Below are 23,678 nucleotides of genomic sequence, written 5' to 3' on the forward strand. Positions count from 1 at the left end.
GATGGCCCCCTGAGTTTAGAGCCCCCTAACAGGTGGGCTGGTCTTTGGGAGAGCCCATCTTCCTGGCCTGGTCCCTCTGCTGGCCCCTCCCTGCCGTCTCCATGCCTTTCCAGAGTGATTGTGACCCGCCTGGCACTCGGGGCCAAGTAGGCTGGGTGTGGGGCAGAGGGCTGGGCTGTCATGCTCAGGATGTCAAGGCTGCAGTCACAAAGGGGTGTGGGGCTCCTTGCCAAGGCAACCAGGCCCAAGGCAGGGATGAAGGGCTGGGGGGTTCAGTTACCCTCTCTGGGCCTGGGAGGCTCAGGTGGGTCAGGTTTGGGCTGGGGTGGCTCTGGAGTTAGAACTCGGAAGTCTGGGCAGTAAGAATGTGGTGGGCCTGGAAGCTGTGAGAACCAGCTTTGAGCCTGCGCTCTGCTTCCACATGCTGTGTGATGCTGGTTAAGTCTCTCCTTTCTCAGGGCTCCATGATAAAATGTACAGCTGGGCTCCATCTGTGACTCTCAGTTGGGAGAGGGCAGGGAGGAAGCTTGTATTGTAAAACTAGAGTGAGGAACAAGGGTAGTTTGGGCAGTGATTTCGCTGGCCTGATAGGATTTTACAATTTGAAAATGGAAAAAAAGATGACTTTGAATTCACGTTACAAGATGTCTGCCTGGAGGAGGCATCCCAGACAATATAATGAATTTCTTTTCTTTTCTTTTTGAAATTATTTATTTGGCTGTGTTAGGTCTTGGTTGTGGCAAGCGGGCTCTCCATTGCCTCAAGCGAGATCTCTTGTTGAGATGTACGATCTTTTGTTGTGACTTGTTGTGACCTACGGACCCTCCAGCTGGGGCATGCAGACTCATTTTTCTCCTCAGCATGTGGGATCTTAGTTCCCCCATCAGGGACTGAACCCATGTCCCCTGCACTGCAAGGCAGATTCCTAACCCCTGGACCACCAGGGAAATCCCAATGTAATGTATTTCTGCAAAGACTCCTCAACCAGGGATGGAAGAACATCCTTTCTTGGGAAGTTAGAATATTGAGTGAGGAGGGTGAGAAATTTTTTCTGTTTATTTTAAGGGTATGTGAATTTTTAGAAAATGAATGAGGAACACCAGACTACCTAGATGGTTTCTAAGAAAGCCTCCAGCCCATATATGCTGCACACATTTATTGAGTATCTATTACGTGCGAGGCCTGGGAATTCAGTGATGCAAGAGGCTTTGGAATTCAGTGGCCCAGCCAGACCTGGAAAAGTCTTGGAGTCCAGATGCAGGGAAGGGACTTTGTCTTCCATGGACAGGAAAGAAAAAAAAAAAAAAGGTAGAGGTGGATTTTTAGGCACCCCCCCAAAAGATCTAGACTCAGAGCCACACCCACAAAGATTATAGAAACTTCCTGATTGAGGCTGCCCAAGATTTATCCTCCTGCCGTAGAGGTGTGGAAAATGAAGCTTGGGTGAGGGGTCCAAGGCCAGGGAACCAAGTCTAAACTGGTGTGCCCTAGGGAGTCGGACATGACTGAGCGACTGAACTGAACTGAACTGAAGGGAGGATGCTACATAATATGGACAGATCTGGGGACTCAATAGCAGGTCGGGGGACTTCCCTGGTGGTCCAGTGGCTAAAACTCTGTACTCCCAATGCAGGGGGCCCAGGTTCAATCCCTGGTCAGGGAACTAGATCCCAAATGCAACAACTAAGAGCCCACATGCTGCAACTAAGATCCAGCTCAGCCAAATAAATATTTTTTAAAAAAAGGTGGGGCTTTTCAGGGCACCCCACTGCCCCACCGTAGCTTTCACTTCATTACAGCAAACACACTGTAAGCACCTCCTGTGTGCAGTGTCCAGGAGGCACTGTAAATCTAAGCCAGGATGTCAGTTTAGGAAAAAAGAATTTATGATAAATATTGTGAATACTATGCTATACATGAATACCTTGACGAATATTATGAATCAGTTTCTATTTACTGACAGCCGGCTCCAAACACTGGGCTGAAGGCTCAACTCACAATATCTCACAGGTGTAACCCTCCGAGCATTGAAAAATGAGTAATTATTCTGTGCATCTGGCGGAAGAAGAGACTGAGGCTTGGAGAGGTTCCCAAGGTCTTCTACCTGCAAACTCACATGTTCATCTCGACTGCTTCAGGGACCAATTCAGAATTTGTGTATGGGAGGAACCTAGGAGAGGGCAACCTTTTCGAAATGGAAACTTCATGGCCTTGTTCTGCTTATTTGGAGTGGCAACCCCTTGGCACTGTCAAGGGTATTTTTTCCTTTACTTTTTTTTTTTTTGGATCTGTATATTTTAAGGATGTTAATTGTTATGGGTAGAGTCAAGGCTTGAATAAGGCTCTCTCCCCCGCCTCTTTATTTTGTAACCCAGTGGAAGACCCACAAAACGCTCTTTTCAGGCCTCCTCCAAATGAGCTGGTGCACAAGCCGGAAGCGGGATAAGCTCTTCGCTTTGGCTCTTTAGAAGCAGGGAAGTTCTCGAGTTAGGGCAGAAGCCCAAGGGGGCGGTGGGGCGGGGACAAGTGGCGCGCGGGGCGGAGCCCGACGCAGCCCTGCCCCCAGAAGCGCGGAAGTGACGTAAGTGGGGAAAAGCGGCGCGCGCCGCGAGGTGTAGCTTCCAGCCGAGGTTGGACGGAGCTGGTCGTGGGCAGGTGGGGGGTCTTCGGCGCCGCCGCCCCCCTTTTCCGCTTCCCCGTCCTCTTCTCCCGCGTCCCGGGAGCCCCCACCTGGGGTGAGTAGCGCGAGGCGGAGCGGGGTGGGGGGCGGAGACAGCGGCCGCCGGGAGAGGGGAGGCCCCGGACCCCAACCGCCTGGGTCCCCTGAAGCCTCCCCGGCTCCTCACGTGACCCGAGCGCGATCGGGCTCGGCCCCACGTGCGCGCTCGCGGAAGGTCCGCCGGCCGGCCCTGGGCCCCCGGGGTCCCGGGGTGGAGGAAGGCTGAGACCCCGCAAGCCTGATCAGGGCACTGCCCCCACGCCGAACCCCGCCGCCTCAAGTTCCTTTCCCTGTTTGAGCCTCAGTTTCCCCTGTGACAGACGGGTAAGGCGCGCACCCGCAAAGGAGGGTGGGTGTGAGTATTCAGGAAGAGCGCTCGGATCACAGTCGGGCACAGGGTATCGTGCTCGTTACCCAGGCGCCGCTCTCATATTTCACCTTGGACCCTACCCCAGTGACGGCTCAACAGAGGTGCTATTTCAAAAGACAGCCCGCCGGCCCCCCGAGGCCTTGGAGCCAAGGTCAGCCTGTTGGCAGAGAGGCTGCCATAAATCTGAAGGCCCAGGCCCTGCTGCCAAGTCAGCTGCGACCTCTCTCTGGATCTGGTGTGTCTGTAAGACAAGGGTTAGAAACAGCTGGTGTCAGAGGCCCTGCCGGTGGGGCCGGGCTGTACTGCACATGGTCTGGATGTAGAGTCTGCTCAGTGAGATGGCCTGAGCCCCTGGGAGAAAGGGGACCTTGAGCGGGGTCAGAAGTCTGGATTCTGTCCTTGTTCTGTTCCTGGTTTCGTGTGTGTGTGTGCATTGCTCCATTTTAGTGAATGGTTTTTCTGTGTGTACCAGGGACTTTGGGAGGGTTGGAAGTAAATACATGTGGCATGCTTTGGTGGCCACCAGAAGCCCTGGAGTCACCAAAACCTTGGGGGTTTCTGTGCCTGCGTGGCCGGAGGCTCGCTCCCCTCTGCTGCCTTTGGCAGAGCCATTTGAGCGACTGGATTGACCACCCTGCAGTAGCAGTGATAATCCCTTAGGTGTGACCAACATGCCACGGTTTATAGGGGCCTTTCAGCACATTTTCTCATTAGATCTTCACACTTAGCAGAGAGAATTGATAAGCATCTCATCACATTTAATCATCACAGCCCTCCTGTAAAGTCAATATTGTTCCCATTTTATAGATAAAGACACCTACTTAACTGAGGTTGTGTCTTATCTGAGCTTACACAGCCAGTGAGGGGAGAGCCAGTGTTCAGACCTGGTTCATTCACCATCAGAGTTTAATCCCCTCCCCTCTTCCTTGCGTCTTCCTTGTTCCCTCCCTTACGACATGATTCCTTTAAATGTCAAGGTCCCCTGAATAATCTCATTTACAAGAATTCCACTTACAGGTAGGGACAGTTCAGACACCATTTTCTGTCACGGATCCTGGAAGAAGAGTAGTTGCTGGGGCGGCTGCCCAGGGTCGCCCTAAACACCTTGGGGTGGGGAGATGACCATGAAGGATGCCCAGACACATTCCACTCTGAGAAGCAGAAGTTCCCTAATGAGCAAAGGGTCTCTTTTCTCCTCCGAGCTCGTTTAGAGCACTCACGAAACCAGACTGTGTCCAGGCCCCTTCACATCCCTGCAGCCACATGGCTCCTTCCTATGATCTGGACTGAGTGTAGGAGGACTTCTTGGAGTTTGATCAATAACACTGCTGTCCCCTCTGACTCCTAGGGACCTCCTGTCCACCCCAGTCTGGATGCCAGGAGGTACAGTGTAGACAGGGCCCCAGAAGTCATGTTTACTAATGAATCTAAGCTGTTAGAACAAATGTCAAAGTCACCCTTGCCATTTCCCAGGCTGGATGTGCCTCCCTGGCTTATTCCCAGACTCTGCCTGTAAGTGGAATTCTTGTCAATGAGATTATTCAGGGGACCTTGACATTTAAAGGAATCGTGTTGTACGGCTTTTGGTAAAGCAAAAAATTATACTGTCAGTAAAGGGCTTCAGTGTTATCAGATTGGAACGGTTACATCTTTGTAGGATTTTCTGAAAAGTACAGAATGGCTGTAGCCGCACAAAGGTCCTTCTTTGATTCTTGAGCAACCAGTTAGTAAATCGCCCCCTTGTATCAGGTCTGAGGCTAATGGTGTGTGAGGCAGTGTCCCTGCGCCCAGGAGCCTTGTCTGCTGGGAGGAAGGGCAAACAACAGGCAGAGGGTGAGAGTGCACCCCGGGGGCGTCTGGCCCACAATTATTCTGTTCATTTGATCGGCAGGGACTTTTGTTGAATACCTATGAGCTGTGTGGAATGCAAGAGAAATACAATGATCCATTCCAGGGTGTCGCCACTGCTTTCTCATGCAGTTCCCAGTCCAGTGGGGAGAAAGAGACAAGTACAGAACCAGAAGTTTATCTGAGGGGGACAGGGTCGAACTACCGGCAGTTTGTCTGTGGGGGAGCACTGCTGTGTGGTGTGGAAGAGCTGGCTTTGGCGCGCTCCTTCCTGGGTGGCGGTCAGGGCCCGGTGGGACGCTGTGACAGAGTTGCCGTGGCCCCTGTTGGCCAGGGCCAGGGACGCCACTTGGCCTTGCTGACCCCACCCACGTAAGCCACCCCCAAACCCAATCAAGTTACGTGGTGATGTTCAAGCGGGCGGCCCCTCCCGTCAGTTGCCAGGGAGCCACTGCCACTCTGCCGCAGCTAGCGTGCTTGGAGACTGGCGGGTCTCTGCATCCTTTCGCTGCGCGTGTCCCTCTGGGTTGGGGGGACAAGAGCCCATTCTCACAAGCAGCATGCGACGTCCTTGTTCTGATTGGGGTGGGTAGTAGCTTCAGGGGTTGGGACACGGGTGTGGGACACTGCCATGATTGGGGTGGGGGGACAGTATTTGGAACCCAGGCCCCCCCGGCCTGTTACCCCAGAGGGGCTCTTGGGCAGGTCAATAACTGGAGCCATCGTCACCGGGGTCCCAGGCCCCGCGCCTGCCCAGGGAAGCGGGGATCTGTCTGAGAGCTGACTCAGGAGCCCGTGGAAGGACCGGAGCAGGGGCCTCCGGGAGCGGAAGGGGCCTCCGAGGGTGGGACCTTGGCCGACCCCAGTTGTGCTTGTAGATCTCTCGGCCCTCCTCTGTTCCTCGGAAGGCCAGCATGTGAGAAAGCCCGGATCCGTGGAGGAGGCGGCCCCCTGCCCAGCAGCTCTCACCTGCCAGGCCGGGCCCTCCCTGGTGACCGCACTCACTGGTGGGGTCTCTGGAAGGGGCTGGCCATGGCAGAAGTGGAACTGCATCAAGGAGCCGTGTCTCTGAGTTGTTTGCGCGGGGCACGCCTGCTGCTTCTGGAAGGTTCCTTCTGGGACAAGTTCAGAATACAGGTGTGGGTTGGAGGCTGGCGACAGACACAGGAGTGAAAGATCTTCAGCACGCCTCATGTTTTGTCTCCCTTCTCTCCTCCTAGTCTCCAGGCTGCGTCCTGAAGGCCCGTGCTGTCCTCAGGGCACTTTCCCATTACTTCCCTTGAGGCATTCCTTGGTCTTAGGGGGTTCTCAGCTCTTTTGCAGGATTGTACCGGCGGGGCGGGATGGGCTTAACTTCAGCCCCGTGGAGTTCTGTTAAGGGGGCGGAGTGAAGCCCCCTGAGCACAGAGGCGCACAGCTTTCCTATAGGACGGGGACGGGGGAGGGGTGCTGCCACCTCTGCACCGAGTGACCCGTGTGGGCTCGGTGCTGGGACGCAGTGGTGAAAAGGCCCTGCCTGGGGGACTTCCATTCCTCGCAGGCCAGATAGTCAGTAAACAGCTCATTTCAGAAAGAAACACACGCTGTGAAGGCAGCAGCCGTGGGACGTGGGTAAGGATGTGGGAGGAAGGCACCTCGGCGGGTCAGGGCAGGCCTCTGGGGGGAGATGGCACTCAAGCTGAGACGTGTGGTGGCAGTGAGCCGCCCACGCGGGGGGTGGGGGGGGGGCTGGGGCGTGGCAGGTGCACGGGCCTCCCGGCCTCGGGCAGGGACCCTGACCTGGCCGCACCTTCCCACGCTGCCCCCGCTCCATCCCCAGGCTGGGTCCCCGCACACCCTCACCCTTCAGAAACTCACCCGATCGCTTCCCCGTTGGTGACACCTGGCAGCCAGCTGGGCCAGCCCTCTGTGTGGCATGCACGCCACGCCGTCTCTGCTCTGCCCCTGTCCCCACCTAGAGTGTTCCTTGTCCTCAGGGCCCAGCTCAGGGCTTGCCTTCTCTCAGCTGCTGCCCCACCTGCCATTCGGAAGGGACTTCTTCATCCCTCGAGTTCCCATAGCACTTTCTGTCCCAGTGAGAGGCCTCGTTTCTGCGTTGTGTTTGCACTGGTTCCATTCGGGGAGCGGGCTGTATCTGGACCAGCCCTGTGCACGGAGAGCATCTATAGACTAGTGTTGTCCATGGGGAGAGGTGACCCTCCCTGCCCCGTGTGGCACAGCCCAGCCGGCGGGTGTGGGGCGCTGTGGGCCTCTGTTCTGCTGTGGGGGCCTGGCCGTCTGCTGGTCCTCTCACCCGGGAGTCCACTCAGCTGCCAACACTGCCTTCTGGAATCTCACGTCTCAGGCCACTTCGTGCTTAACCCGGAGTAGTTGCAGCTCGCTGCCCTTTGGAGTGAAGGCTGAGTTGGCAACCATGACCTAGAGGACCCCGAGTTTCCCCTTGGAAGAGCCCCTCGCCCTTGCGTCTTCCCAGTTGCTGTGCGAATGTGTCCTCCTCCCTGGTGTCGGCTGCTGTGTCACATCCCCTGGCGCCCGTCATCTGCCCGCCCCTATGCCCCTCTGTGGCCCTCACGCACGGTGGTGTGTGTCCGCCTGCTTCTCTCCCTGTTCGCAGCACTGCACCCCGTGGCGAGCCTATCCACATGCTCATGACCGAAGCTAGGAGGCGGGGTCCTCGGGGTCCCAGAGAGGCTGGAGGCTTCAGTTCCGTGCTTTGCTCTCCTTTAACCGTAGATCAGGATCCTGTCTACCGTGGGGTCAGAAGCTACCAGGTCAGGTGTCCTGTCGGGAAAGGAAAGATGGAGAAGCCAGGACGCCGGGTCTCCTGCTCTGACATGAAGATAGCTTTGCGAAACGACTTAAATACGGCTCTTGTCAGGAGGCACTGCCCTCCGAGGGGTAGGAGCGGGCGGGGGTTGGAGGGGGCAGCCACTCCTCGGCATCAGACAGGATCGCGTGACCAGTAGCAGCCATGCCAGGAGACCGGGGCCCGAAACCTGGGTGCTTCACCCACTTCCCTTTCCTTCTCAGGAACCGCCAGTGCTGAGTTTGGTGCCTGGGCAGAGACGCGGCTGCTGACAGCATGACAAGCGAGGTGATCGAGGACGAGAAGCAGTTCTACTCCAAGGCCAAGACGTACTGGAAGGAGGTCCCGGCCACTGTGGACGGCATGCTCGGGGGGTATGGCCACATCTCCAGCATCGACATCAACAGCTCCCGGAAGTTCCTGCAGAGGTTTCTGAGGGTAGGCAGGTCCGGTGTGCTCTCCAGGAGGAGAGCCCACGTCCACCACCCAGGCTTTGACGAGCGGGTGGGGCGGGCCAGCTCGTAGGCTTTGCTGCAAGGTCCCCAGCCAGGAGCCGGCTGTCATGCCGGGGCCTCTTGGTGCCGGAACAGAGCAGCCTTCTCGCAAACTGTTCCATTTTTCCAGAGGCGGAAACCTTTGCTCTCTTGCCATGTTTGCAAAAATCTGGGCTGTGGGTGTTGGCCGGTCTGCTGAACACAGACTCCCACTTTCTTGTCCTGCCACTGCCTCCGTGCCAGGCTGGCAGCGCTGTGGCCAGAGCCTCCCCAGGCCCGCCTCCCTGCCTCTCCCTCGGCACACACCGTGGCTGCTGTTGCCCCCTGCTCCACCCGCGTGCCAGCCTCCCAGGTGTGCTCACTGAGTGCCCTCTTCCTCCTTTCACTGCTTCTCTCCACGGCCCTTGTGACGGGAGTCTCGGGAGCGAGAGGAGATGAGTGCATCTAGTCGAGTTAACACCTTTAAGTGGAGGTTGGCTTTCATCTCAGGAACATGTGACCCAGAAAACGGCTGTGCTGTGCTCACACCCACCGCCAGCGCCACCCATGCCAGCCACCAGCCTGTGCTGATCTGAGTAGTTCTGGGGGCTCACAAGGAAAGGCCCTTTGCAGAGGAGTCTCTCTGGCTTCTAACCCTTCTCTTCAGCCTGTCTTCTCTGCTGCTTCAGGAAGGCCCGAACAAGACGGGGACCTCATACGCCCTGGACTGTGGAGCCGGCATTGGGAGGATCACCAAGCGGCTGCTCTTGCCTCTCTTCGGAGTGGTGGACATGGTGGACGTAACAGAGGACTTCCTGGTCAAGGCTAAGACCTACCTGGGCGAGGAGGGCAAGCGAGTGAGGAACTTCTTCTGCTGCGGCCTGCAGGACTTCAGCCCCGAGCCACAGTCATACGATGTGATCTGGATCCAGTGGGTGATAGGTGAGCCTGTCGCGCCTCTCTGCACCTTCCTGCCCATCTCTGCTCCTGCGGGTGGGGGGCCAGAGGCTCCTCAACTCCTCCCTCCCTGGGGCTCCACCTCAAAGGCTCATTTGTTTCCACATTTTGTTTCAACTCAGTATCTGCTGCAACCCATTTGGGGGCAGTTTTTTGCTGAAAAAAATATTTAATTTTCAAGTTTTAACTGCATTCAAAGAATGTGGAAATGAGTTTTTCTAAGGAAGGGGTTTTTAGAAGTGGAAGCCTCGGCCGCCCACCGTGCTGTCTGTGGGGAGCGAGCCCTGCCCTGCTGTCCTGGCCTGCACCCACTTAGCCTGACGGCACAATCGGGGTGCTCTTCTAGGGTTGCCCACCTGGCAGCAGGCCTCCCCACTGCAAGCTCGGTGGCCCAGGCCTGCCCAGAGCCCACGGGGTCCAGCCCTGAGTTCTGTTTGGGGTTGTGATGTAGGTGAGGAACTCAGCTGGGTGCACGCCGCTGGCAAAGGTTAGGAGTGGGGGTGGAGGGCAGGTGTGGGGCAGGTGGCTTCTGAGCCCATTTCCGCTCAAAGTGGGGTTTGGTGAGCCCCCTCAGGGCTGTTGAGAGCCAGCGCGCCCTGTGTGTTCTGCACAGTCAGCACTCAGGAAGGCAGCAGAGGTGCCGAAGGCCAGGCAGGGCCAGCGGGGCCTGCCTCTCCCTGGTGACAGCCTCTGCTTCCCCCAGGCCACCTGACCGATCAGCATCTGGCCGAGTTCCTGCGGCGCTGCAAGCGGGGCCTGCGCCCCAATGGCATTATTGTCATCAAGGACAACATGGCCCAGGAGGGCGTCATCCTGGACGACGTGGACAGCAGCGTGTGCCGCGCCCTGGACGTGGTGCACAGGATCGTCCGCAGCGCAGGCCTCAGCCTCCTGGCCCAGGAGCGGCAGGAGAACCTCCCAGACGAGATCTACCACGTCTACAGCCTCGCCCTGAGATGAGCGGGCCAGCGGAGCGAGGGACCAGTGTGGGGCCAGGGACTGGCGGCCAGGCAAGGCCCAGAAGCGCCACGTTGATGGTTTGGGAGTGTTGAGCGGGGTCACTAAATATACCTGTCTGCCGTCCACTGCCAAACAGGCTGTTTTTCAAAAAGGCATAAGGGAACCCGGTCCGGAGGGGTGCTGCTGGATGGGGCGGTGAGGCTGCAGCGAGGTGGGGACTGGGCGACCCCTGGGCCCCTGTGCTCCCATCAGAAGCGAGAGTGAGTCCCTCACCTCCAGGACACTGGCTGGCCCTCCAGTCACAGGCCTGGCTGCCTCAGGAGGAAGAGAATGACCCTTAATGAAGTTGCTGAGGACTGTGTCTCGGGGTTGGAGGGGAGCTGGGGCTGTGGGGCCTGCAGCTCCAGACCTCCTGGCTGCCAGAGCCCACGCGGCACCTGCTGAATTGTGGGGATGGGGGCACGTCCATGTTCCTGGTGCTGTTGGGAGATGAGGGGATGTCGACGTTCCTGGTGCTGTTGGTGGATGGGGCATATCTACGTTCCTGGCGCTCGTGGGGGCTGGGGGCATGTCCATGTTCCTGGTGCTGTTGGGGGCTAGGGGCCTGTCCACGTTCCTGGTGCTGTTGGTGGATGGGGCATGTCCCGTTCCTGGTGCTGGTGGGGGATGGGGCATGTCCCGTTCCTGGTGCTGGTGGGGGATGGGGCATGTCCACGTTCCTGGTGCTGGTGGGGGATGGGGGCGTGTCCACGTTCCTGGTGCTGGTGGGGGATGGGGCCGTGTCCACGTTCCTGGTGCTCTTGGGGGATGGGGCATGTCCACGTTCCTGGTGCTCGTGGGGGATGGGGCATGTCCATGTTCCTGGTGCTGTTGTGAGATGGGGGCATGTCCATGTTCCTGGTGCTGGTGGGGGGTGGGGGCGTGTCCACGTTCCTGGTGCTGGTGGGGGATGGGGCCGTGTCCATGTTCCTGGTGCTCCGTTCCTGGTGCTCGTGGGGGATGGGGCATGTCCATGTTCCTGGTGCTGTTGTGAGATGGGGGCATGTCCATGTTCCTGGTGCTGGTGGGGGATGGGGCATGTCCACGTTCCTGGTGCTGTTGTGAGATGGGGGCATGTCCACGTTCCTGGTGCTGGTGGGGGCTGGGGGCATGTCCACGTTCCTGGTGCTGTTGGGGGCTGGGGGCCTGTGCACGTCCCTGGTGCTGTTGGGGGCCGGGGGCATGTCCACGTTCCTGGTGTTCTTGGGGGCCGGGGGCATGTCCACGTTCCTGGTGCTGGTGGGGGATGGGGGCGTGTCCACGTTCCTGGTGCTGGTGGGGGATGGGGGCGTGTCCACGTTCCTGGTGCTGGTGGGGGATGGGGCCGTGTCCACGTTCCTGGTGCTCTTGGGGGATGGGGCATGTCCACGTTCCTGGTGCTGTTGGGGGCTGGGGGCATGTCCACGTTCCTGGTGCTGTTGGGGGCTGGGGGCCTGTCCACGTCCCTGGTGCTATTGGGGGCCGGGGGCATGTCCACGTTCCTGGTGTTCTTGGGGGCCCGGGGCACGTCCACGTTCCTGGTGCTGGTGGGGGATGGGGGCGTGTCCACGTTCCTGGTGCTGGTGGGGGATGGGGCATGTCCGTGTTCCTGGTGCTGGTGGGGGATGGGGGCATGTCCGTGTTCCTGGTGCTGGTGGGGGATGGGGGCGTGTCCACGTTCCTGGTGCTGGTGGGGGATGGGGGCGTGTCCACGTTCCTGGTGCTGGTGGGAGATGGGGGCGTGTCCACGTTCCTGGTGTTCTTGGGGGCCCGGGGCACGTCCACGTTCCTGGTGCTGGTGGGGGATGGGGGCGTGTCCACGTTCCTGGTGCTGGTGGGGGATGGGGGCACGTCCGTGTTCCTGGTGCTGGTGGGGGATGGGGGCATGTCCATGTTCCTGGTGCTGGTGGGGGATGGGGGCATGTCCGTGTTCCTGGTGCTGTTGTGAGATGGGGGCATGTCCATGTTCCTGGTGCTGGTGGGGGATGGGGGCACGTCCGTGTTCCTGGTGCTGGTGGGGATGGGGCCCTGGCGTCCTAACTTGATGGTCACTGCAGCCTGCGGCAAGGGGAGAGGCCAGAGCGTCACTCCTGGCTGTGCCTCTGGCTCCTCCTTGGGGGGCATTTTCAGTCAAAAATAAAAGGGTAAAAGGCCTATACTGGAGAGGCCCTCGCCTGTCTGGAGTGGTGCTCGTCTTTACTGGGACAACCATGTCGAGCAGTTTGCAAACTGCTCTAAGCGTGGCATCTTGTGCCTTCCACCCCTCCCTCCCAGCTGCTGTGGGATCCTTTATCCTGAACTCAGGGAAGGCGGTGGGCGCGTGTGTGTGAATGTTACTGAGGACCTCTAAGGCCAAGAGAAATCAGTTTAATTTATAAATATATCCTTTAGTCCCCTCAGCTTATCTCCAAGGCAGTTACACAATTCACAATAACCACCTTGTGGGACCCGCAGGCAGCCTGGTGAGGGCTCAACACAGGGCGGAGGTTGGCTTTCAGCCTTGGTAGCTTTTCCCATCAGATGAGCCCTCATGACGTGAGACATTTCAGAAAGACAGCCCATGGTCATGCGTGATTGCTTTTTAGAAGGCTTGGTCCCCAAACCCCAGGTTTGGCACAAACAGCTGCCACCAGAGCACGGCCCTGCCCCTTGGTAGGCAGGGTGGTGGGTGGCTGGGCCCCAGAGCTATAGAAGCTGGCCAGTTAGCTCAGCTCTCTCCCTACCTGCCCCAAAGCTCTTATGTTTTTGACAGAATCTTGAGTGAAGAGTCAAGGGTCTCGGCTGGGCTGCACCCCACAGGCCCCTCCGGGCGTCTCCACACGGGCCGGGCCAGGCCGGCTTCCTCAGGAGGGCACGGGCGTGGAGCCCCCTTGCTTCTCTCAGTGCTTGGCACTCCCTCCCATCAGGAGGGTCTGTGCTTGTCCTAAACCCTGTCCCTGGTTCCACTGTGGGCCGAGGCTCGGAGTCGCTCCCAGGGGAAGCGGGGGCAGTCTCCCTGCAGAGAGAGGCCTTCCCCCGCTGGAGCGCTTGCAGCCGCCTGGCTCCACCCTGCACCTTCTGACAGGTGGACCGAAGGCCTTCCCCTCGGGCTGCCCTGGTACTTGAATCACCCACAGGCCGACGGGGCTGCCCAGACCCCGCCCCGCAGCCCGGATGGTCAGAGGTCGTCCTCGACGGCACCACTGTGCTCGCTGAGGAGGTACCACTTGAGCCTGTCGGGCAGAGGCAGGGCCTTGACCTTGGCGTCCACGGGCCACGGCTGAAGGCAGAGGCGGATGCACACGCGGCACAGGTGCTTGAGGGGCGGCGGGCAGCTCCCCAGCTGCCTCAGGGAGGAGTGCAGGGCCTGGATCTTCTCCGCCAGGCTGCCCACGGGGTGGATGTCGAAGCTCTCGGGCAGCCGCAGCTTCTGGGAGTTGGTCACCATGAGATCCAGCACGGTCTCCGCCTTGCGCAGCAGGTCCGCGTGGCTCTCGTCCTCCGCGCAGCCCGGGTGGGAGCAGAGCCTCTCGAAGACGATGTGGAAGCCGGACCAGCAGGACGCGCCGTGCAGGGAGCAGTTGTAGGCGGCTCCCGACTCCAGCAGGAAGCGCAGCAGGGGGAAGTGGAGCTTGAAGCTCTTGAGGCAGATGTGCGTGAGGGACTCGTGGGCCGGGCACTCGCTGGGGTCGGCGCCGTGGGCCAGCAGCAGCTGCGTGACTTGGAAGCAGAAGCGATTGATCAGCTGGGCCTCCTCTTTGTCGCCTCCCACCGTCTCGCCCAGTAGGAAGATGATGCAGGTGAACACTGTGTCCCCGTCTTTGGTCGTGGCCTTGACGTCCGCCCCTAGGAGAGCCAGGAGGGGGAAGAAGGTGGGAGGAGGCCTTTGGCCAGCGGAGCCACGCCTCACGGACCAGGGGGAGCCGCGTGGAAGGGTGGGGCTCACCTCCTTCCAGCAGGAGCCGGATGTTCTCGGTGTTGTGGACCTGCACCCCGTCACTGCTGGCCAGAGCGTGGAGCAGGGCCGTCTTACCTAGAGGGGGAGAGCTGGTGAGGCGGGGAGTGGGGGCTGGGGAAGCCGAGGTCAGGCCAGGCCGGCCCAGGGGTGGGAGAGGAAATACCCTCAGGTCCAGATACTGAAGGCTAAAAACAACTGATCTGGGGGATTTCCCTGTGGCCTAGTGACTAGGACTCTGTGCACCCAATGCTGGGGGTCTGGGTTTGGTACCGGGTCAGGGAACTAGATCCCACGTGCAACAACTCAGACCTGGTGCAGCCAAATGAAAAAAAAAACCAAAACTGATCTCGGGCTTCCCTGGCGACTCAGTGGTAAAGAATCCACCTCAGTGCAGGAGACACAGGTTTGATCCCTGGTCTGGAAGATCCCATATCCGCAGAGCAACTAAGACCGTGCTGGAGAGCCCGGGAGCCATAGCTCCTGAGTCCACGCGCTCTAGGGCCAGTGTTCCACAAGAGAAGCCTCCGAAACGGAAAGCCTGCACACTGCAACCAGAAAGTTGCCCCCACTCGCCACAGCTAAACAGACGTCCACATACCAACAAAGACCCAGCACAGCCAAAAACAAAACACCAAACTGACCTCTCAGCTACGGCTGAGGGTGACAAGTTTCTGGCCTTTTTCTCTCCACCGACACAAACATTGGACCAGAAGGGCCAGGAGGAGGAAGATTTTTCTGGACCCTGAGATGCTATCTGAGACCCAGCCTGGGTGGAAGGAAGCCCCGTCATTCAGGAGCTGAGCACACAGGTCCAGCTCCTGCAGACACCCTCGTGGGGCCAAGATGCATTGCCTCCCGAGCCTCTGTGAGTCAGCAGAAGACACCAGCGCGCACCAGCCGTGCTCTGCCATCAGACGGGCTGCCTCCAGCCTGCCTGCCGAGCCGTCACCCCAGCACACCCGGGGTGACCTCACGAGGCAGCCTATCCTGCCCCAGCCTATCCTGCCTTTCTCCGGGAGCACCCACCATGCTTGTCGGCCGCATTGACGTCTGCTCCGAGGTCCAGGAGGCGTTGCAGGCAGGGCAGGCGCTCCGGCTCCTCGCTGGCCAGGTCCAGGGGGCTGCTCTCGTGGATCTGAGCCGAGAAAGCACAGCCAGGTTGGCCCTGGGGCCTGTGAGCGGCTCAGGGCCCCGGCCACATCCCTCCTCCAGAGCAGGGCTGGCTCTTACCCGGTCCCTCCGGTTGATGTCGGCCCCGTGGCGCACCAGCAGCTCCAGCATGTCAGGCTGGTTTCGCAGGACGGCGATATGCAGCGCCGTGTAGTAGGTGACCGGGTCTGAAGGTGCAGACACAGCTCACATCAGTCCTGCCCATCAGCACCTTCTCACAGGATCCCAGGACCAGCCTGGCAGCCTAGCCCCAACGCTCCAACCCAAGGGCTCTTGGCACCACGAGGGGTCAGGACACAGCTGTCCTCGTTGGATGCTAGGGTGCTTGGAGTCAGGCCTAGGTTCGGGTCCTGGGGAGGCGTTCCAATGAATGGACAAGTACTTAATCTGGGTTTTAGTCCCTTTTGTAAAATAGGACCTAAAACAAAGCTGTGGGGAGGAACACCCACAAATGTTCAAAGCTGGGTCTCCCAAGTGACTGACTGCAGAATGCCTCCCCCAGCTCCTTGACCTCCCAGGAGCCCAGCAGCCTCTGAGCCTGTCCTCCAAAGGGGAGGAGAGACACGCCTGGCACGTCCTGTATCAGCACAAAAACCCCCATTTGGGAACAAGTCAGTCCTGAGTGTCTCCTGGCTGACCTTGCCTCCCGCCCCAGCCCCCCACCCAGGGCAAAACAAAAAGGGAAGGAAGATGGCTCCATCAGCACCTCCCGGGCACACCAGCCGGACGCCAACACCGTCAGTCCGTGATTTATGCCCAGTGTCTTATCTGTTTCCCCCCTCTCCCCGTGGCTCAGAACCAGCGGCAGAAAATTACTTTCCCTTAGCTCTGGGCACAGCGCCAGCAGCCCCATTTTCGCGTTAATGGAAGCAAGGACTTAGCTGGGAGCTGGAGGAAAGTTTGCTAAGTCAATCGCCTGATAGGAGCAGTGACAACCTTGCTCCTGATCAGAGGTGGTTAAGGGCCTCTGGGAAACCTGCAGGGGGTGGGAGGCCACCCAGTGTGGGCTTCCTCAGGCATCACCCCTGAGACAGATGAGGGCAGAGCCTGGAGGCCTGACCGCCCAACCCCGGCAGGCCACACTTAAGCCATCTATCCACCCCAGCCCTCCAGGCTCCGGAGGACCTTCAAAGTTGAGGTTGGCTCCATTCCGCAGGAGCACAGCGGCTGCGCGTGTCAGCCCCAGCTCGGCCATCTTCAGCAGGGCGTTGCTCACGCCTTCCTGGTAAAATGGCGAGTGGGCTTTTCTCTCCAGCAGCTCGGCGAGAACCAGGATGCGGCTCTCCTCGCTGGCGGCGTAGCTGGGCCTGGGGCAGGAGAGAGGCCAGCTGAGGGTGGGACAAGCTGGCTGGGCACCCTGCAGGCAGGTGGCCTTTGGTCTCCTGCAGTCACCCCCCACTTCGCCCCTACCCCCACCCCAGGCAGGGCCCTGGCTCCATGGGGGCAGAAAGTCTCTTCCGAAAAGGTTGGTGAGAAAGAGGACCACGCAAGATCTTTTCAATGGAGCAGACTCCTCAGGCTTGCTGAGAAAGGACTGGGGCTGTCATCAACCTCCTTCCAAGTTACCCATACAACCTGGCCCCTGGCTTGGGTACAAAGCCTCATACACCTGCGCTGTCAGCACTCAAGGGAATCCTTGCGGCCAAGGGCAAGAACCAGACACCGACTGACCCGGGGCTGCAAAAGGTGCTGCACCCCAGCTCAGGCCACTCCGCAGCCAGGGCAGTCAGCAGACCTCCTGAAACCCGATCACACTCAGAGACGTTCGGTCCACCGAAGGCAGAGGGACGCAGAAAGCCCTTTGCTCCACAGCCCCAACCCGCCTACCGCCCTCGCCAATTCCAACTGATGCCCGAAGCACACCCCCGATCCGCCTCTCCTCGGCTCTTTTCTCCGCTCCACATAAGGCAGTATATACCACTTTAACCACTGTCAGCCTCTTCTCTCCGGGAGCACGATCACCACGAAGGCTGAGGGTTTTAGTTCGCCAATGTAGCCTCTAAACGATGCTTTCTGAACAGCCTTCCCACAGGTTCACGTATGACAGACCCGCGCCTGTCTATACCAAACGGGAAACTCGGGGCTACAGAAAGCTCATCCCGCGCCGCCTTTACCGATTACACCCTGCTCCTCTGCAACTCCAGGTAGAGGGCACAGGACAGGCAGGGCGCAGGGTGCGGCGCTGAGGCAGAGGCCCTGCCGCCACCCCGCCCCACGGCCCTCCCTGAGCGGGCCGCGGCCGCCTCCACCCATCCCGGCCCGCCCTCGGTCTCATCTGACAGATGAAGACACCGCCCGCCATATTTATGGGGACAAGGAAAGGGGTGCCGCGCCGGTCTGAGGCGGGGGAGGGCGCGAGTTACCCGTCCAGGGGCTCCTGCCGCTCGGGGTCCTGGATGCCCAAGGAGCCCAGGATAGCATCCACGAGCGGCTGGTACTCGAAGATAATCCTCCGGAAGCCATGCAGGAACGGCATGGCGGCGGCCGCACCTTCCACCGAGGCCGAGACGCCGACTGGGGTGCGTCGCGGGGCCCGCAGTCCTGACCAGGTTCGGCCACTAGCTACGTCCAGTCCCCGGCCCCGCGCCCGGCTCGGTGCACCGCCCAACCCGGGGCTACGCGCCGGAAGTCATCCGCGCGCTTCCGGTCCGCTCAGGCCCCGGGGAAGGGACCGGGCGGCGGCGACAGCGCCCTCTGCGGGTTCGGAGGATCGCGGTGCGATTGGGCGCGCAAGCTAGGGGTGTCTTGTGGGGGCAGCCCGCAGGACTGGAGGACGCAAACCCGCAGCCAAGTCCGATCCCAGGCCTAGGCCCGCAAACTCCTTTCCCGGCCCGACCCGGCTCCACCTTGCTATCCCGCTCGCGGCCGCTGGGCGCCGTCCGAGCTCCGCCAATTGAGCGAGTACACACCGGCAGGATCCTTGCCCAGCTCCCAGGAAGGCTGGACCCCCGGTGCCCCCGACTTGGGTGGGAGTTGGGTCGGACCACGGCTGGGCCTGGCTTTCACCTTCTCCCCACGCTGACTGGACTACACCCACCCCGACGGGCGATGGGGACGATTCCTTAGCCCTTGCAGCCTACTGGGGCTTCTTCCACTTTCTGCCTTGAGGGACTCAATGAACTTTACTTTCTTCATTTGTAAAATGGGGATAATCAAACCCACGCAAGATCTTGGGTCAAGAGTTCTGTTACTGTCAGTCGAATCTAACAGGAAGGAGCCCAAGGCTGGGGCCACTTTTCTAGGGAGTAGTGTCTGGCCTTGGGCCTCGCATTCGAACGTCCACAACCTTGAGGCCCACGGTGGAGCCCTGATGTCTTCGTGATTCTGGAAAGACCGTCGTGCAGGGGTGCACCAGTCCCAGCCGCTCAGGTGGCAGCCTTGGTCTCCCATCGCCCCCCACCCTCCACCACGTGGGCTTGGGAGTCTCTCCCACCTGACACGTGTCAGGGAAAGTCTTGTTGAAGGAAGTGGAAAACGTTTAGAGATGAATTTAAAGACAACCCCATGTGCCTACGATTAAACATTAAAAAATGGGTAGAGTAGGGCTCCCCAACCCCGCCCCGACCCCATCCACCAAGAAAAACCCAATCCAAAGCCTTCCAGGTCCAGCTGTGGGGACCCAGCAGGGTCCAGTATGCAGCAAGGGCTGGACAATTGCTTGCTTATAATTCTTCAGTTTACAAGGTTGTTGTGCAGATCAAGGGATGAACCTTTAAAATCCCCATCAGGTCTCAGAAGACCTAATTTTGCTTCCCCCTCCATTGCCTAAAGGAGCAAGAAAAGTGGTAGGGGGATCAGCAGGGAATCTTCCTGTAATTCAGGAGACCTGGGTTCAATCCCTGAGTCGGGAAGATCCCCTGGAAGAGGAAATGGCAACCCACTCCAGTATTCTTGCCTGGAGAATTCCACGGACAGAGGAGCCTGACCGACTACAGTCCATGGGGTCGCAAAAAGTTGGACACGACTAAGCGACTAACACACACACACACACACACACAGAGCAAGCTTGCCGGAAGGGGCTCCAGACCACAAAGTCCCTCATTCCCAGCACACGTCTGCCTTGGTTCTCACTCCAGGAAGAAGTATCTTCTCCTTAAGTAAAACTGGGAAATTTATTTTACTCATACAGAAGCGGAGGTTTCCCCCTTGTCTTCTAAAATCGGAAGACTGGACACCTGGGCCCAAATTCGTATCTGGCAACAAGATCCCTCTGGATGGGGCCCTTGCTCTGGTGTACCTCAGTCTCTGCAGGAGTTCCCCTGGGGGTCTGGGAATGCCTGCCTCTTTTTGAAGGATTCACACCCCACCCCTCAATTGATCCCGGGGCCTTGAATGGCACAGGCACCCCCAGGTGACCTCCGGGTTTCACAGTGATCCCGAGTCACTTGCTCCATGGCACAGGTGAGGGGCCTAAGGGGCCTGGAGAAGGCTAGAGCACATGGTCAGTAATGACAGGAGGCCCATCTTCTAGACCATTCTATAGAGTCCAGGGCAGAACTGGGAGGGGTGGACATAGCCTGGCCTGAGGCCAGCCTCTACCCTGGCTTCATTCATTCCTTGCGACCGTGAGAACAAAGCACCAGGAACTGGGTGGCTTAAAACAACAGAAATCTGTTCTCTCCCAGTCCTGGGAGCCAGAACTCTGACCTCAAAGTGTCAGCAGGGCCATGCTCCCTCTGAAGACAATAGAGAAGGTTTTTAGCATCTCTGGGCATGGCTTGTGTTGGTATCACCTGATCTCTGCCTGGACATGGAACAACAGACTGGTTCCAAATAGGGAAAGGAGTACATCAAGGCTGTACATTGTCACCCTGCTTATTTAACTTACATGCAGAGTATATCATGAGAAATGCTAGGCTGGAAGAAGCACAAGTTGGAATCAAGATTGCTGAGAGAAATATCAATAACCTCAGATAGGCAGATGACACCACCCTTATGGCAGAAAGTGAAGAACTAAAGAGCCTCTTGATGAAAGTGAAAGAGGAGAGTGAAAAAGTGGGCTTAAAGCTCAACATTCAGAAAACTAAGATCATGGCATCAGGTCCCATCACTTCATTGCAAATAGATGGGGAAACAGTGGAAACAGTGACAGACTTTATTTTTGGGGGCTCCAGAATCACTGCAGATGGTGACTGCAGCCATGAAATTAAAAGACGCTTACTCATTGGAAGAAAAGTTATGACCAGCCTAGACAGCATATTAAAAAGAAGAGATATTACTTTGCCAACAAAGGTCCATCTAGTCAAGGCTATGGTTTTTCCAGTGGTCATGTATGGATGTGAGAGTTGGACTATAAAGAAAGCTGAGTGCCGAAGAATTGATGCTTTTGAACTGTGGTGTTGAAGAAGACTCTTGAGAGTCCGTTGGACTGCAAGGAGATCCAACCAGTCCATCCTAAAGGAAATCAGTCCTGACTATTCATTGGAAGGACTGATGTTGAAGCTGAAACCAATACTCTGGCCACTTGTTGCAAAGACCTGACTCATTGGAAAAGACCCTGATGCTGGGAAAGATTGAAGGCAGGAGGAGAAGGGGACAACAGAGGATGAGGTGGCTGGATGGCATCACTGACTCAATGGACATGAGTTTGAGTAAACTCCAGGAGTTGGTGATGGACAGGGAGGCCTGGTGTGCTGCCGTCCATGGGTTCGCGAAGAGTCGGACACGACCGAGCGACTGGACTGAACTGCTCTCTGCCTGCCTCTGTCTTCATGTGGCTTTCTTTCCTACATCTGTGTCTGTGTCCAGATCTCCCTGTCCTTTCTAAATGGCACTAGTCACTGGATTGAGGGCCCACCCTAATCCAGTATGAATTCACTTTAACTTGATTACATTTGCAAAAACCTTATTTCCAAATAAGACCACGGTCATAGGTTCCTCAGGATTAGGATTTAAAATATCTCCTTGGAGGATACACAGCCACTCTAGTGGATGACCCCAGGCATGGCCCTTCTGGACGCCGGGCCTCAGTTTCCCCACCTGTAACTCTTGCCTTTGGCTCTGACAGAGTTGGAGCCAATGAAGAGATCCTTGATGTCGCCAATGGGCTCTACCAGCAAGGAAAGAACAATTGTCTAGTGATTAGAACAGTAACAATCCCAAGTTAACTTTTATTTACTGAGCCCGTTCTATAGTAACGTTTGACACTTATCTTAATATACCCTCCTGAAGGGGGTGACAGAGGATGAGATGGTTGGATGGCATCACTGACTCAATGGACATGAATTTCAACAAATGCTGGGAGATCGTGAAGGACAGGGAAGCCTGGCGTGCTTCAGCCCACGAGGTTTCAAAGAGTCAGACGTGACTTAGAGACTGAACAGCAATAAGTAGGTGTTGGTATTACACCCTTTTCAACAAGGAAACTGAGGCTCAGAGAGGTTTGAGTGCTTGTCCAATGTTGCACAGCTGGGCTGGGTCGTTAACCCAAGTTTGGGGGTCTCTTCCATATACCTGGCCTCCAGGGGTTGGGTGCCTGCAGCTCCTCTGCTTCTGGGCCTGAGAGGGTCTGGACATGCAGAAGGGAGGGCCTGACCCCTGCTCTGTCCCAGCCCCTGGGCACCACACCATGGAGCAGGCCCTGTCGCCTGCCTGTCTCCCAGACTCCTATCTTTAGAAAGCTCCGTGACCCATGACCTCCTTCCCGTCAGCAAGGGCAATCCTGTTTCCTCCATCTGCCTCCCATTAAGGCTCTGTCACTCAGAGCCTCTCGCTCATTTCAGCTCTGAACCTTCTCTTTTTTCCCCTGCCTCTCACTATCCTGCCGGTCCAGCCACTTCCTGCCACCCAACTCCAGGCTTCTTAGCAGGCGGTGGGCCTGGGGCCAAGCACCCAGTGCTCAGACCCTAGCAGGGTCTGTCCCTGCCCCCTCCTCCCCAGGGAGTTTGGGAGTCACTCTGAGTACCTAATGCAAAGAGGGGGATAACCTTCATATATAAAGAACTGTTGAAAATCAACAAGAAGAAAACGAAAGCCCTAAGAGAAGAATGGTCAAAGGACATGCACAGGCATGTCACGAAGGATGAAAAAGGGTCGACCAAAATAAGGAGAGAAGTGTAGTCTCTCCAGCTTTTCAACACTAACAGTGAAAACAGCTGACATATGGGACTTACCACATGCTCGATTCTGCTCTATAGAAGCTCAGGAAATTAAGTTACAGAATGGTAGGTGCTGTCTGATCCCACTTGGGAAAAAGTGTGTGTGTGTACATGTGTGCATGGGAAGGACTAATTCTTCTATTTATTTTTAAATTTTTGGTCGTGCTGCATGGCATCTGGGATTGTTGTTCCCCAGCCAGGGATCAAACCCACACCCCCTGCATTAGAAACACAGAATCTTAACCATTGGATCACCAGGGAAGTCCCCTGGACTAATTCTCAGTGGTCCCCGTACTGAGATGTTAGCAGTGATTATTTCTAGGGGCTGGAATCAGGGAAACTTTGATCTTCTTTGGGCTTCTGTGTATTTTCCACCTTCTTACCAAGGACTGTGTCTTACCTGAGACTCAAAATGCTAAACCAGCCAGAGGCAGGATCCGGCCCTGAGCACTGTCACTCCTGGGGTTGAAGGGAAGACCATAGAGCACCAGAGCAAGGTCTGTCCACAAAAACTTCTCTCCTCCTGGGACTCCCCTGGTGGTCCAGAAACCGGGACTCTGTGCAGGGGGCCTGGGTCCAGTCCCTAGTCGGGGAACTAGATCCCACTTGAACCAAGGGTTCACATACTGGAGCTGAAGATCAGGGATTCCACATCCTGCGACTGGGACCCAGCACAGCCAAATAAATAAATTAATTAAAAAAACTTTTTCTCCCAACTTCACCTAGGGACATCCTTCCCAGCACAGAGGTTACCTCCCCTGAGGCCCTCCCGAATGCCCCCGGCTCCCCTGGCCGCCCTCCCCTGGCCGCCCTCCCCTGGCCGCCCTCCCTGGCCGCCCTCCCTGGCCGCCCTCCCCAGTCCTCTGGTACTGCAGGGCCCAGGTTGACTGCATGGATGATGCACTGGTACAGCAGCAGCCTCTGGTGGAAGGTGTCCTGGACCCGTGCATCAGATTAGAAGCTCTGCCCGGCTTCCCTTGTGGCTCAGCTGGTAAAGAATTGGGAGACCTGAGTTCAATCCCTGGCTTGGGAAGACCCCCTGGAGAAGGGAAAGGCTACCCACTTCAGTATTCTTGGGAAGCATTCTTGGGCTTCCCTAGTGGCTCAACTGGTAAAGAATCCATAGTGTGGGTTCTGGGTTCAGTCCCTGGGTTGGGAAGATCCCCTGGAGAAGGGAACGACTACCCACTCCAGTATTCTGGCCTGGAGAATTCCATGGACTGTGTAGTCCATGGGGTCGCAGAGAGTCAGACATGACTGAGCAACTTTCACTTCACTTCACATGGATGTCTCATCGACTGGTCAGAACACCCCAGGAAAGAA

The 23,678-nt window shown here is 57.7% G+C and overlaps 2 protein-coding genes and 1 non-coding gene across 9 annotated transcripts; 2 read left to right on the plus strand and 1 right to left on the minus strand.

Moving 5' to 3' along the window:
* Positions 1-1,590: 1,590 nt before the first annotated feature.
* On the plus strand, positions 1,591-1,663 carry TRNAG-CCC. Its single transcript has one exon. It is a non-coding gene; the product is annotated as a tRNA-Gly (tRNA).
* Positions 1,664-2,573: 910 nt separating this feature from the next.
* On the plus strand, positions 2,574-10,266 carry NTMT1 (N-terminal Xaa-Pro-Lys N-methyltransferase 1). 6 transcript variants are annotated; one of them, XM_006044094.4, is made up of 4 exons: positions 2,574-2,735; positions 7,968-8,117; positions 8,884-9,158; positions 9,877-10,266. In XM_006044094.4, exons 2-4 carry the CDS (start codon positions 8,020-8,022, stop codon positions 10,131-10,133), a joined length of 630 nt encoding a protein of 209 aa, XP_006044156.1. In that variant the 5' UTR covers positions 2,574-2,735; positions 7,968-8,019; the 3' UTR covers positions 10,134-10,266. The 6 variants fall into 6 exon arrangements, with proteins under 6 accessions (XP_006044156.1, XP_006044154.1, XP_006044153.1 ...); XM_006044092.4 differs by having other exon boundaries at positions 2,574-2,655; positions 7,968-8,181; positions 8,906-9,158; XM_006044091.4 differs by having other exon boundaries at positions 2,577-2,735; positions 7,968-8,181; positions 8,906-9,158.
* A 2,232-nt stretch (positions 10,267-12,498) lies between these two features.
* Positions 12,499-17,856, minus strand: ASB6 (ankyrin repeat and SOCS box containing 6). 2 transcript variants are annotated; one of them, XM_006044095.4, is made up of 6 exons: positions 17,622-17,856; positions 16,384-16,565; positions 15,319-15,425; positions 15,115-15,223; positions 14,077-14,163; positions 12,499-13,976 (listed from the first exon to the last, which is right to left on the minus strand). In XM_006044095.4, exons 1-6 carry the CDS (start codon positions 17,732-17,734, stop codon positions 13,309-13,311), a joined length of 1,266 nt encoding a protein of 421 aa, XP_006044157.1. In that variant the 5' UTR covers positions 17,735-17,856; the 3' UTR covers positions 12,499-13,308. The 2 variants fall into 2 exon arrangements, with proteins under 2 accessions (XP_006044157.1, XP_025117614.2); XM_025261829.3 differs by lacking the exon at positions 16,384-16,565.
* Between the last annotated feature and the right edge of the window lie 5,822 nt (positions 17,857-23,678).

This window comes from Bubalus bubalis, chromosome 12, assembly GCF_019923935.1.
Source record: "Bubalus bubalis isolate 160015118507 breed Murrah chromosome 12, NDDB_SH_1, whole genome shotgun sequence".
NCBI lineage: Eukaryota > Metazoa > Chordata > Mammalia > Artiodactyla > Bovidae > Bubalus > Bubalus bubalis.

What these genes read in the sequence shown, in the direction of transcription:
- NTMT1 (XM_006044092.4), top strand. Translation starts at nt 8,020, where the DNA reads ATGACAAGCGAGGTGATCGAGGACGAGAAGCAGTTCTACTCCAAGGCC. An exon ending in TCCTGCAGAGGTTTCTGAGG is followed by an intron (nt 8,182 to 8,905) that starts GTAGGCAGGTCC and finishes CTGCTGCTTCAG; the next exon opens with GAAGGCCCGAACAAGACGGG. An exon ending in CTGGATCCAGTGGGTGATAG is followed by an intron (nt 9,159 to 9,876) that starts GTGAGCCTGTCG and finishes TGCTTCCCCCAG; the next exon opens with GCCACCTGACCGATCAGCAT.
- ASB6 (XM_006044095.4), bottom strand. Translation starts at nt 17,734, where the DNA reads ATGCCGTTCCTGCATGGCTTCCGGAGGATTATCTTCGAGTACCAGCCG. An exon ending in ACATCAACCGGAGGGACCGG is followed by an intron (nt 15,224 to 15,318) that starts GTAAGAGCCAGC and finishes TTCTCGGCTCAG; the next exon opens with ATCCACGAGAGCAGCCCCCT. An exon ending in CCGGCTCCTGCTGGAAGGAG is followed by an intron (nt 13,977 to 14,076) that starts GTGAGCCCCACC and finishes TGGCTCTCCTAG; the next exon opens with GGGCGGACGTCAAGGCCACG.